Source organism: Oreochromis aureus, linkage group 17 (assembly GCF_013358895.1).
Source record: "Oreochromis aureus strain Israel breed Guangdong linkage group 17, ZZ_aureus, whole genome shotgun sequence".
In the NCBI taxonomy this organism is placed as follows: Eukaryota; Metazoa; Chordata; class Actinopteri; order Cichliformes; family Cichlidae; genus Oreochromis; species Oreochromis aureus.
The window spans coordinates 30,741,021-30,753,065 of record NC_052958.1 but is presented as its reverse complement, the minus strand read 5'-3'; the positions used below and the strand labels follow the sequence as shown (position 1 = coordinate 30,753,065).

At 40.2% G+C, this 12,045-nt stretch overlaps 1 protein-coding gene across 1 annotated transcript; it reads right to left on the bottom strand.

Moving 5' to 3' along the window:
• Positions 1-11,082: 11,082 nt before the first annotated feature.
• LOC120433934 (GTPase IMAP family member 5-like) lies at positions 11,083-11,813 on the bottom strand. The gene is made up of 2 exons (XM_039601056.1): positions 11,521-11,813; positions 11,083-11,341 (listed from the first exon to the last, which is right to left on the bottom strand). The coding sequence occupies exons 1-2, from the start codon at positions 11,612-11,614 to the stop codon at positions 11,103-11,105; spliced, it is 333 nt and encodes a 110-aa protein (XP_039456990.1). The 5' UTR covers positions 11,615-11,813; the 3' UTR covers positions 11,083-11,102.
• Between the last annotated feature and the right edge of the window lie 232 nt (positions 11,814-12,045).

Here is a 12,045-nt window from a genome sequence, read left to right as displayed (position 1 = left end):
GAAATTTCTCATTGTCATGGTTCTGGGTCCGTTGGACCCAGTATTTTGAGTTTATTATGTTTTGGTTTACTTTTGCATCATGGATTGTTCTTTATGTTTCTCTGGCACTTTGTGTTTCAGTTATCTTGGTGTTTTGGATTGTTTTCTCATTTTGTGGTGATGGTGATGATGATTATTGTTATTAGAGTTCCATGTTTCTGTTTATTGGTAGTTAGGATTTGTGTTCTGATGTTTTGTGTGGGTTTAGTTCCATGTGTCATTTTCTGTCTGTCTCTCAGTGTCAGGTCCGCGTCTTGGTGTAGTGTTCTTGTTTCCTGTTTTATTGTGAAGGTCTGCGTCTCATGTGAGTGTGTTCAGTTTTACCCCTGTCTCATCTTGTTGATTATTCCCAGCTGTGTTCCCCACCTGTGTGTAATCTCCCTGTGTTTCTCTGTGTGTATTTAAGTCACGCCTTCTGTGTTTGTAGTTGCTGGTCCGTCTGTGTATCCACCCTGTTTCATCCGTGTGTCCCCTGCCGTCATTATTATCGTCTTCCTTCTTTCATGTCCAGGTTCGTGTTCTTGTTCATGCTCAGTAGTTTAGTTGTCCCAGTATAGTTTAGTTCTCCGTTTTGCCGTTTGCCTATCTTTACTTCATATTCAATAAATCACCCTCACACCTTTACGAGTGCCTGCGTTTGGATCCTCCTTTATTTCCCACACGGCTCATCTCACTCGCCGTGACACTCATTGATTTTAAACATTTTTAATGACCTTTTAACTTTTACTGACTGTGGAGATTCTGCCATTTTAATATTATTAGACCTCAGTCCTGCTTTTGTTACAGTAGATCACAGGATTCTTACCTCTCGACTGGAACAATTTGCCAGAATTAAAGGGATTGCTTTGAAATTGTTTAAATCCTACTCTCTAATCAAACTTTCTCTGTTAACTCAGACACATTATCCTCAAGGACCATATTTTTTGGGGGCAGTCCCATAGGGCTCTATCTTTGGCCCAGTCTTCTTTTCAATTACATGCTTCCTATGTTTTATGCTTCCAATTTAAAAAAAAAAAAATCTCATTTCATTGCTACGCTGATGACTCTCAGATTTACCTTCCACTGAAACGAAAATTTTTGAATCCTCTGAAGGGACTGTTTAATTATCTGGAAGATGTCAAGGCATGGATGGCTTTAAACTTTCTCAGTGTAAATGAACAGAAACCTGAGGTCATTGTCTTTGGTCCCTGTGACCATTATGACTTTGGCCTTTTAGAAAACTATAAAAAATCATTTGCAAGAAATTTAGGAGTGATTTTTGACAGTAATTTAACATTTGATAAACAGGTAAATAATGTAATCAAGACCAGCTTCTTTCATCTTTGCCTCCTTGCAAAAGTTAAGCCCTTTCTCTGTTTCAGAGATTTTGAGAAACAGATCCATGCCTTCATCTCACCTCGCCAAGACTCCTGTAATAGCTTCCACTCTGGTGTTACCTATTCATTAGTTAGCCGACTGCAGCTAGTCCAAAACGCTGCAGCATGGCTCCTAACTGGCACGTGCTAGTGAAATTATATTTCTCCCACGCAAATAGCATCATTACATTGGCTGCCAGCTTTTGAATTGATTTTAAGATCTTAACACTTGTTTTTAAGACGATACATGGACTAGCTCCCTACATATCTTGCTGATCTTCTTCTCACCCAAAATCCTTGAGCGCTACGAACCAAATGCTCTTGGTTGTCCCAAGGTCCAGATTAAAACACAGAGGAGAGTATGAGTCTATTGTTCTTTCTATGATCCTTTTCCCTGTTAAACTTTATGCTATTTTTTGTATGTCTTCTCCCTTATGTGGGAATACACTATTATAACATTAGGGATTTAGCTGCATAGCCAATAGCAAAGTATTATTCAGATCAATTCAATTATATTTATATAGTGCCAAATCACAACAAAAGTCGCCTCAAGGCGCTTCATAATAATATTATATTTGTTATTGATTTAAGAAGGTCAGTAGGTCAGACTAACACACACACACATAGAGGGAGAGAGAAAGACCTTGGAGAGTGAGCACAGCTGGACGGAAGCAGACAATGCCTTAAGCATTAGTTTCTGTCAGAATGGGGAACAACTCCGTAAAAGGAGATAACAGTGAGACTGTTGGACCCCTGGAAGGATGTTAGTAGTTTTCCACTAAGGTTGAGAGCTGAGTGACAAGGGGTGGGGATGCAAAGGTATAAGTGTAACTGCTGAGCGAGGAAGTTTCAGTTCAACGTAGGGCATAGCACAGATTGTGTGTGTGACTGTTGATCTTCAACATTTGTTTAATTTGTCTGCAATAAAAAGTTGAACCTAGTCTATCGTCTCGTCATGCTTCTTCTGCCAACATCGAAGGATGGAGTAGAACTCTAGTCTCTACAGTTTTGGTGTTTCCGCCCGGTTGTTGGCAGGAGTTTTCAGTTGGGCAAGGCAATGCAGGACTGACACTGAGGGAACATCCGGCTTAAAATGAAAGGTGAGCAGAACCGGTTTAATTGAAATCTGCACAAGTGTCCTGAGTGTGTCTGTCGGTAAATTAAGCGTGAGACAAATACAATTGCACTGTGTTTATTGTTCACAGAGCGGTTGTCCCTTCTGTATGCCTGACAAGGGTACAGGTGTATAATGTTTTCAGTACTCGAGTAGAAAAGCCAATGAAGCTTGTATTCTGCTTTTTAACGTTCACATGCCAATGGATGCATCAGAGACCAAGTTGGGGTTCAGTAACTTGCCCAAGGACACCTTGGTAAGAACTCCAGACTAGAGCACACAGAGATTGAACCAACAACCATCCAATTAGCAGATGACCTGCTCTACAGCCAACTCAATGACGAACAAGGAGGGACAACGAGAGAGGAAGAAAAATGGATCGAATGCAGCTGTAGGCATATGTGGGTATGTTGATTCTTACTGCCTTGCATCCAGTAGAGTCGCTACGGCTAGTTTATGACATCCTGAGTCTGGTAGAGAAGTTTTAAAGGTGACACAAGATTAATCATAGAAGCGCAAAAAGGATATAATTTCTTGATAAAGACACAATAGATGATCATCGTTCATGACACAAACCTGCTCCCATTTGAGGTGTATGGAACAAGTGGGTGTTTCTCCTGCTGTGATGTAAGATCCTGGTACTGATGTGACTGTATGAGAGTCCCCCCCTTCAGAGGACTCTGTCCCCTCCAACAGAACATCCCAAGTAAACTGGGAACTATGAGGTAAAAACATGGGCAGTATGTGATGCCAGGTCCAGCTGTACATGGAACATGCTAGTGTACGATGGCAAACCGTCTGTCCTGCAGTCAGGACACGCGAGTTGTCCCTAACATTGCAGAAGGTTTCCAAAATAAAGCAATCACCTGTAACAACTTGTTTACTGTATATGACCCTTGGCCTGCAGCTGCAGAAAAGAAAGCTGTCCATGATGGGACCAGTACAGAGGAATAAACATGAGCTTCCTCCTGCACATGTGTCAAATATGGACATGAAAGTTTGCCTTCACTCAGACCCATGCCCTGGTGTTCCTACCATGCCAAAATATATAAACTGTCAGGTAATGAGCTGGAATAAAGTTGAATAAAACCTTGAAACACAGAGATGGATGATATTTTATACTTATGGCTTTATAAACAGTCAAAGCAAACGGGGTCATTTTTGAGCCCAGAGGACAACAGATGTGATTATTTGCTGCCAGTAAAAAACTTGAAGTAGTTTAAAAACAGCTTTCTAAACTAACTTTGACATATACCCATCTGTGATAATCTGTTGTCAAGAGAAAATTGTATATATGTGATCAGCTACATGAAATGTATCCTTTCATTATTTGTGATTAAGCACATGTTTAAATAACCTTTTGCCTAGTAACTTGTGTGCTGAACTTATGCAGATACTAACCGCATCCTGTTGTTCTGAACATTTAGATGTAGAGAAGACCAAGCTCAGCTCTTTTACGAGAACATGCAAATGAAGAGAAGGGGAAAAACCCGCTGCTCTAAATGACGTTGTTGCCTTTGTACACACACACACATACACACACACGCACACTCACACAGAAAAGTATAAATAAAGGTCGCGGACAGTCAATGGGCGCAGATCCTGTGTTCATGACTGCCCTCGCGAGTGAAAGAACTGCAGTGTTTGTGTTTTCTAAACTCAGGAGTCTTGGCTAAAGAAAGAGCGGCAGGGTGATTTAAAGAAATCCCCTGTCATTTAAATTGGTCCTTCGAACCTAGAGATGGAAACACCAGATACATTTCTGTGACTCCAATAAGGTCTGATTGCTGCATCCTGACGTCGTGGAAAAGCCAGAACCGAAGTCTGTCGACAGCCCTCTCTAGGTAGAGGTGAAAGCCCTGGGCGTAAATTCGTATCCAGGCCGGGCCTGGTCCACGGCGTTAGGGGTCCAGCCAGATGACCTGAACAACCAGCAAAAAGACGACTGAGGGTGAGAAAACACTTTTTGGTTTTAAACCGCCGGAAGGGTTTAGAAGAATGCGCAAAATAGGTTAGAAGTAGCCGGAATTACTTCAGGAAATGCGCAAAGGTTGGAAGTAGCCGGAATTACTTCAGGATACGCGTAAAATAGGTTAGAAGTAGCCGGAATTACTTCGGAAAAACACGTGAAATAGGTTGAGTTCGCCGGAAGGAACTAAATTTAGGCTGGTTTTAGAGGTAGCCGGAATTACCTCGTAATAAATTATATTTAGACTGGTTTTAGAAGTAGCCGGAATTACTTCGTGACAAATTAGCGCGCAAATGTCTATCTGTGTGTATGTATATGTGTTTTGTGTATGTGTTTGGAAGTAAGTTGATTTTACAGCACAATAAGTTGCTGAACTACTTCCATTGCTTTTATTGTTTTCCTTGTGTATCCTGCAAAAGCTCAAGTACTGGTGACGAAGGGAAAAGGTTGGGCTTTGTCTCATAAAACTGACACCGCTCCAGGAATAGCCCGGAGTAGGAGGCCGTGTCAGCAACCACCCCTGAGTCTAGTACCAGAGAAAGCTTTGCAGTTCTGTGATAATGGGGAATCAGCCCACAAAACTCACTGTTGACGAGCAGTGGTTAGAAAAGAAATGTCCAGGCGCCGGACAAATTAGTGCATATAGATGGAGAAATCCAAAGAACACCTAAATGTCCCACGTGGGAGGGAAAATGTATAACTGTATGTATAATGTATAACTAAATTATAAGAAACCCTGCAAGCAGAAATAAATACTGAAAAGGAAGCTAAAAAGAAATCAAAGCATACACAAGAGTTGTATTTTAGAGCATGGAAAGAGGAATGAAGTGGAATAAACAAAAGGTTAAATTAAGGTTAACTTAAATTAAATTAGAGCTTATCGCTACTATATTCAAACTAATAATAGGAAGCATAGCAACCTGTAAATTGGTGTTACCAAATGATACAAAATTGGGTAGACAACCATACCCAGAATGAATAGAATGAATGAAAGCAGATAATTCACACAAAATATATCAAATAAAAAAAAAGAGAGATGCATAAGGCATATTACGGCTGTGTCATTGTTCAGCCAAAGAAAGAGTGTGAAAATACAAATGTCTCCAGCTTGGGAAGGTGTGAAGCTGCAGGTTCACACAGACCCGTGATGGATACATAATAAAATATAAACTAATATACTATTGTATATTAATAGTAAAGTAGTAAAGTAGTGTATTGTAATATACTATTGCTGTTATAATAAAGGAAAAACAATACAATGATAACATTAATAATGACATAATATTAATAATAAGAGACACCTCAGTCAGTTATGATGTGAGGTAGATAATTGTTAAAAGTAGTCTGATTTAAGCTTAAGGTTTGCTCAAACTCAGTACAATGATATATGCGATGAAGAAAATAAGGAAAATACCTAATCTAATCAAGTGCATAGAGACACTTGACCTGTTTTTAAACCTGTTATCCTAGATGAGACTTTCCTGAGATGAAAAGCAAACCTATACTAACAAATAATAAGTCAGGCCCTGAATACAACAGCTAAAGCTACAGGTTTGAGACAACACAACAGTGCACTGGCTGCTGATTCTATTTTTAGTTATGTGTGTGTGGTGAGAAGCTGTGAGGATGATGAGAGGTTTCCGTTTTTTCTTTTCTTTTCACTTGCTCTTTCTGATTATGAAAGGCATGTTTAAAATTCTCGTATGAAAGCGTATTTGGTGTGATTTTAACTGTGTGAATGCTGTCAGTATTTGATTTGAGTGACTGGGTGATTTGTCTGAGTAAGTGAAAAGGGGGAGTTTGAAAGAAAAGGCAGTGTGTGAGACGATTATTGAATGACTAAAGAGGTCAGAACCTTTAAACGTGTGTATGGAATAAAGGAGTGTGAAATATATTTCTTGTGTGATGAAAAGTAGGATGTGCTAAAGTTTGAAAGTGCTTTTAATTCAAGAAATGCATGAGTGATGGTATGAGAGGTTGAGTGTCTTTTTCTCTCAGTTCAAAAACACATAAGCATATACACTTGGTTAATTGTCTGGATGTGTGAAAGAGCTCGGTTTAAATGTGTGTGAGTGAAAGGAAGGTGTATTGTTTTTAGACTAAGATTTAGTAGAATAAAAGAGGGCCTGTAGACTATAAATACAAAGAAAAAAACAAAGGAGTTAGATTAGTTTGAAGAACAGGAAATATGGCTCTGTGTACCGGGGCTGCAGCGACAGGAAATAGTGAACAGGAAACGCATGCCCATAAAAGGAACTGAGTGTGTACAGAAAGAACACAGAGAGACAGATGAGGCCCATGAAGCAAATGAAGCCTTTAAGAAAAATGAATATAATACTAATTGTATGCTTTAGTGTGTCAATACAGGTGGACTCTCTCAACATTGGAACCTTGAGTTCAGCAGCAGAAAAGTAGATTAAAAGAATTGGGAGAAAATAAGCCAGTCTTTGGCTCGAAATTGTGCGGCTGGATCTCTCACTTGGTCCCTGAAGCGGAGAAGAAGTTCAAAGGACAGTCAATCGCCTGATGAAGACCGACAGAACATCGTGGACTTGAATACAGCAGGCAAACGACAGTGCCACTGATCCATTAACACTGATGACGACTGACGACCAGCAGCAGTATGTAAGAGTAATGCAACATGTACTGTGAAAATACAGGCTGGGCAGTTGAACAGTGGGATAAAGAATTGTGGAAGAGCACTGGACATTGAGTGTCATATTTGCCATGCTTGGAGTAATCTTGGAAGAGAAGACTGGAGAAGAAAAAGAGAAGAAATAGACTGTGTTTGCTGGAGCTTTGAAGCCCGAACAGGACATTGTGCAGAGAGGACCAGTGAGAGATGAAGCTGGACGAGTTTGACTGCGAGAATATAGGATATAATTGGATTGAAAATTGAAACCTGAACTCATGAATTGTTTAGGGATGTCCACCACAGCATAACAAAGAGGTAAACATTAGAAAAGGTAAGAATAATGAAAAAAATAATTGTCATTACCTTAATGAATAGAAAACACATACAAATTGTTACATGTGAGATTATTTTTGAAATGAATTAGAAGTGAGATAGTTTGAATCTAAACCTCAGTGATAAGATGCATGAATTAAACCTTATTGTAACAAATACTTGCAATGAAGAAAGCAGCTTACACTCAATTAATATGAATGCAAAGCCTTGGTGCCATAGGCAATTTGTTTTTGTTTTTGTTTGTTTGTTTTGTAAGCTTGAAAAACAAATTTGTGATCATACTTGCGGATCACAGTGACATATAATGATTAGGCACATGATTTAACAATGATGAGTTTTAGAGCTGTGAGTTATGAGCTGTAAGCAATGTAAAGTTTTTCCTTAACTTAAAAGTTTGAAATATGTAAGATGTGTGAGTTCTTAAAAAAAAAAAAAAAAGGAATGACCTAAATGCCTTAAGTCAAAATGTAATGTTGCATCTACAAAGAAGAAAGCAGACAGAGAGACGCACAGAATGTCAGTATGTTTTTTTAGCAGTACATCATTTTGCATTTGGCAGCATAGAGGAATGATTAAATCTACTGGAAACCCAGTACAACATGGAGATCTTCTAAAGACACTATTAGAAAATAAGGATATTGTTTTGAACAATAAACTGCCGTAAGACTCTCCAGTCTCTTGCAGGTTGAAACCAAGTGTTATTGACAACACCCACAGCCTGTAAAATTGCAGAGAGACCATCTTGGATACATCAGAGCCACTGCAAAGGTTGAGGTCCCGAGCCCCGACACCGAGGAGGAAGCGCCACGCTTGGTTGTTTCGGGGTGAGGGTGGTAAGTGCGTTCTTGGGGCCCCGTGAGGGTAAGCCCGCACTCCAATCTCTGTCCGATCAACTTTAGGCAGCCAGGTGTAGGTGTGAAGGGGAACCCTGATGGTTACCTTGACTACAAAGCTCACCCTTACAGGACCCCAGCTGATGCCAACAGCAGCCGAGCCACAAGGCAGACAGAGAAGATGGACGTCGACAACTTACACCTAATGGACATGACACAAGATCACATCCATCCTTGGATGAAAAGTGACTGATACAGATATGTGTTTAACAAGACCACAGAGAAAGACTGTTATGTTTGCTCGCACATGCCGAGCATATTGACACAACCATATATGGGAAACACCCTGGGACAGGTGCACTAATTCTGATTTCCGACCACCTTCAGAGTGACTTTTGTAAAGTGCACAACAACAACAACAACAACATCGTCATCCTGATCCAGGAAGAAGCCCTCAACTTTAACAAGTTTTAAAGAGACTGTTGATCGTCATTGAATTTTTCTTGATTTTATTTTGCTTTTCTTTACTTATGTTATTCCCTGTTTAAAGCTGTAATCTCACAGATGATAAGTTTGTCATTCACAGCATACGCAGATGCATCACAAACTGATGAAGATCATGAAGATGAAGTGCTAATGATGTAGTAACTAAGAATGTGAAAGACAAGTAGTTACTTATTGTACATTTCATTTCTCTGATAAACAGGGCGGAATGTCAAGAGAAAATTGTATATATGTGATCAGCTACATGAAATGTATCCTTTCATTATTTGTGATTAAGCACATGTTTAAATAACCTTTTGCCTAGTAACTTGTGTGCTGAACTTATGCAGATACTAACCGCATCCTGTTGTTCTGAACATTTAGATGTAGAGAAGACCAAGCTCAGCTCTTTTACGAGAACATGCAAATGAAGAGAAGGGGAAAAACCCACTGCTCTAAATGACGTTGTTGCCTTTGTACACACACACACATACACACACACACACACTCACACAGAAAAGTATAAATAAAGGACGCGGACAGTCAATGGGCGCAGATCCTGTGTTCATGACTGCCCTCGCGAGTGAAAGAACTGCAGTGTTTGTGTTTTCTAAACTCAGGAGTCTTGGCTAAAGAAAGAGCGGCAGGGTGATTTAAAGAAATCCCCTGTCATCTGTTAAAGCAACCGACTCTGGTTCTGAAACGATAATCACAATAACTGATGATTTAATTTATTTTTTACCCGAAAACAAAGAAAAATTTCATTTAAATGAGGTTTTATCAGACATAAGTTTGAAATGGAATAAAAAAAATGTGTCAGAATGTTTGAATTAAGTTTTAATTAAAAGTGGGGGGAAAATCCACTTCATAGTAATTAAGTATCAATCAAACCAAATGGGGACATTTTTGACCCCTGAGGACCACAAGTGTGATTATGTGCTGCCATTTAAAAATTGTAAATGGTTCAAAAAAACCTTCCTCACTAAAGTTCAACATACAGCACTCTGTAGTTAGTCAGATAGCCAAAATTATCTAAACATTTAAATATTTTATTTTCCTGTTTTATTTTCGCTCAAAAACACAGTGTACTTTATGTAAACAAGATATGGTGGCCCTAAAATGTAAAATGTTGGGTAAATTTTGTGTTAATGTGTTGGTCTTAAGTAAAACTAAGACGTAACACTGAATTGATTGACAATTTATACTTTATATTTTAAAAAACACTCAAATGAAGTGGGGACATTTTTGACCCCTGAGGACCACAGGTGTGATTATGTGCTGCCATTTAAAAATTATAAAGGGTTCAAAAAAAATTTCTCACTAAAGTTCAAGATACAGCACTCTGTAGTTAGTCAGATAGTCAAAATTATCTAAACAATTAAATATTACATTTTCTTGTTTTATTTTCGCTTAAAAACAGGGTGTATTTTTTGTAAACAAGGTCTGGTGGCCCTAAAATGTGTAATGTTGGGTAAATGTGTTAATGTGTTGGTCTTAACCCTTGTGCTCCCCTTCGGGGCAGCCCCAGACCCCGGGGGTCCCAGAGGACCCCACCCTCAGTAGAGACAGGTGAATGAAAATGTAAAAAAAACCCAGAACGATCATTTGGGGTTGAAGAGTGCCCCAGAGCGATTCTAATGGGTTCGTCAGGGGATCGGGAAAGAAAACGTAGCACTTGGGGACCACGCACAGAAGCTGCTGCGGCAGCGTGGGGGTCATTGATACCCCAGTACATGAAAATGAAGCATAATCACAATAATGATAATAATAATAATAATAATAAGGAGAAGAAGAAGAAGAAGAAGAAGAAGAAGAAGAATACAACACACAGACGCTTCTGAGTTTTATTTTATTTTATTTGAAATTACACTCACGATACAACTGAGCCAATCTGGAAGGCAAAATAAAAGTCAACAACGGGGTTGAATCAGCCGTTTCAAGACAAACAAATCTCAGTAGATATGTCAAGAACAGGTTTACATGAAAAAAAAAAAGGTTTACATGAAAAAATATCAACAAACTGTCCGTGTTTCAGGCGCTCGGTGCTGTACAGCACCTCCTGTGGACGAACGTCATAGAGTCTGCCCGAAACTAGGAGAAAAATTGAAACAGGAGTGGCAGCCACAGAGGGAAATGATGACCTATCCAGTAAGTATCATTTAGGGACATGCGCAATAGGGGGGTGCATTTTTAAAATGCCCCTGTATTTTTGATTACAATATCAACAAACTGTCCGTGTTTCAGGTGCTGTACAGCGCCTCCGGTGGCTGTGAATACATGATAAAAATATCACCGTAGGATGCGTGTATTGACAGAATCAGCCTTTTGTGACAAACGAATCTCAGTAATCTCCTTTGTAACACTCTGTGACCAGCCGCAGCTGGCCGATTTTCACCACATCCTCTCCCACCAGTTTGTCGCCCTCTGCCTCTTTTCTGAGACAGCTGTCGGTGACAGACTCGGGCGAAACGTCCTCTTTGAAAGCGTACGCATCCCCCAGGATGGTGTTTCCGGACGCACTCTTTCCCAATCCTGTTTTACCGACCAGAAGGAGTCTCAGTTCTTCACGGGTCGCAGAGCCTGCGGGGTTGGGGAAATGATGGTAACATTTGAATCATTCTAGAAAAAAATAAAAAAATAAAACACTACGTTACACTAGGCTATTCTTTTGTTATTTTTGTATCAATGTTGACAGCAAGCAGTTTGTCCACATAAAGCGAGTACCACAAGCAGCACACAACCCTGGGATTGCACTATACCTTTGTATCGACGTTGACAGCAAGCAGTTTGCCCACATAACGCGAGTAGCATAAGCAGCACACATCCCTGGATCCGGCCTTTGGTCGCCAACATTTTCAGTAAGCTAAGAAAAGGAGAAAGAAAAAAGAGGGGAAATTAAGGCACATTCAAGGAAAGTCTTTCAGATCAGATTAGCAAGTTAAACCAAACTGAAAATACACGTTGAATAAACCATGGCCCCAAACTGGTTGGTTGTCCCATGTGTTTCCCCATAGCTGCTCCGGGCGCACACACAATGAGCCCTGGTTTCGCGACGCAGGCGTAGCAACAACCTCCTTCTCCTCCTCACTGCCTCCTGTGTGTGTGTGTGTGTGTGTGTGTGTGTGTGGGAGGTACTGGGTTCCTCACAGACGGTGGTGTTCGCGAAACCCGCCCTCCCCAAAGCTAAGGGCTCGCCAGCGGGGCCCGTGAGAGCGAGGGTCCGAGGTCCAAACGGAGGGCTGTGTTTTGAGAAACCGCCCCGCAGAGCTAAGCGTATGCTAGCG

Coding starts and splice junctions, on each gene's coding strand:
- LOC120433934 (XM_039601056.1), bottom strand. CDS start 11,614: ATGTTGGCGACCAAAGGCCGGATCCAGGGATGTGTGCTGCTTATGCTA. Junction 11,342..11,520: donor CTGTCAACGTCGATACAAAG/GTATAGTGCAAT, acceptor CCAACCCCGCAG/GCTCTGCGACCCGTGAAGAA.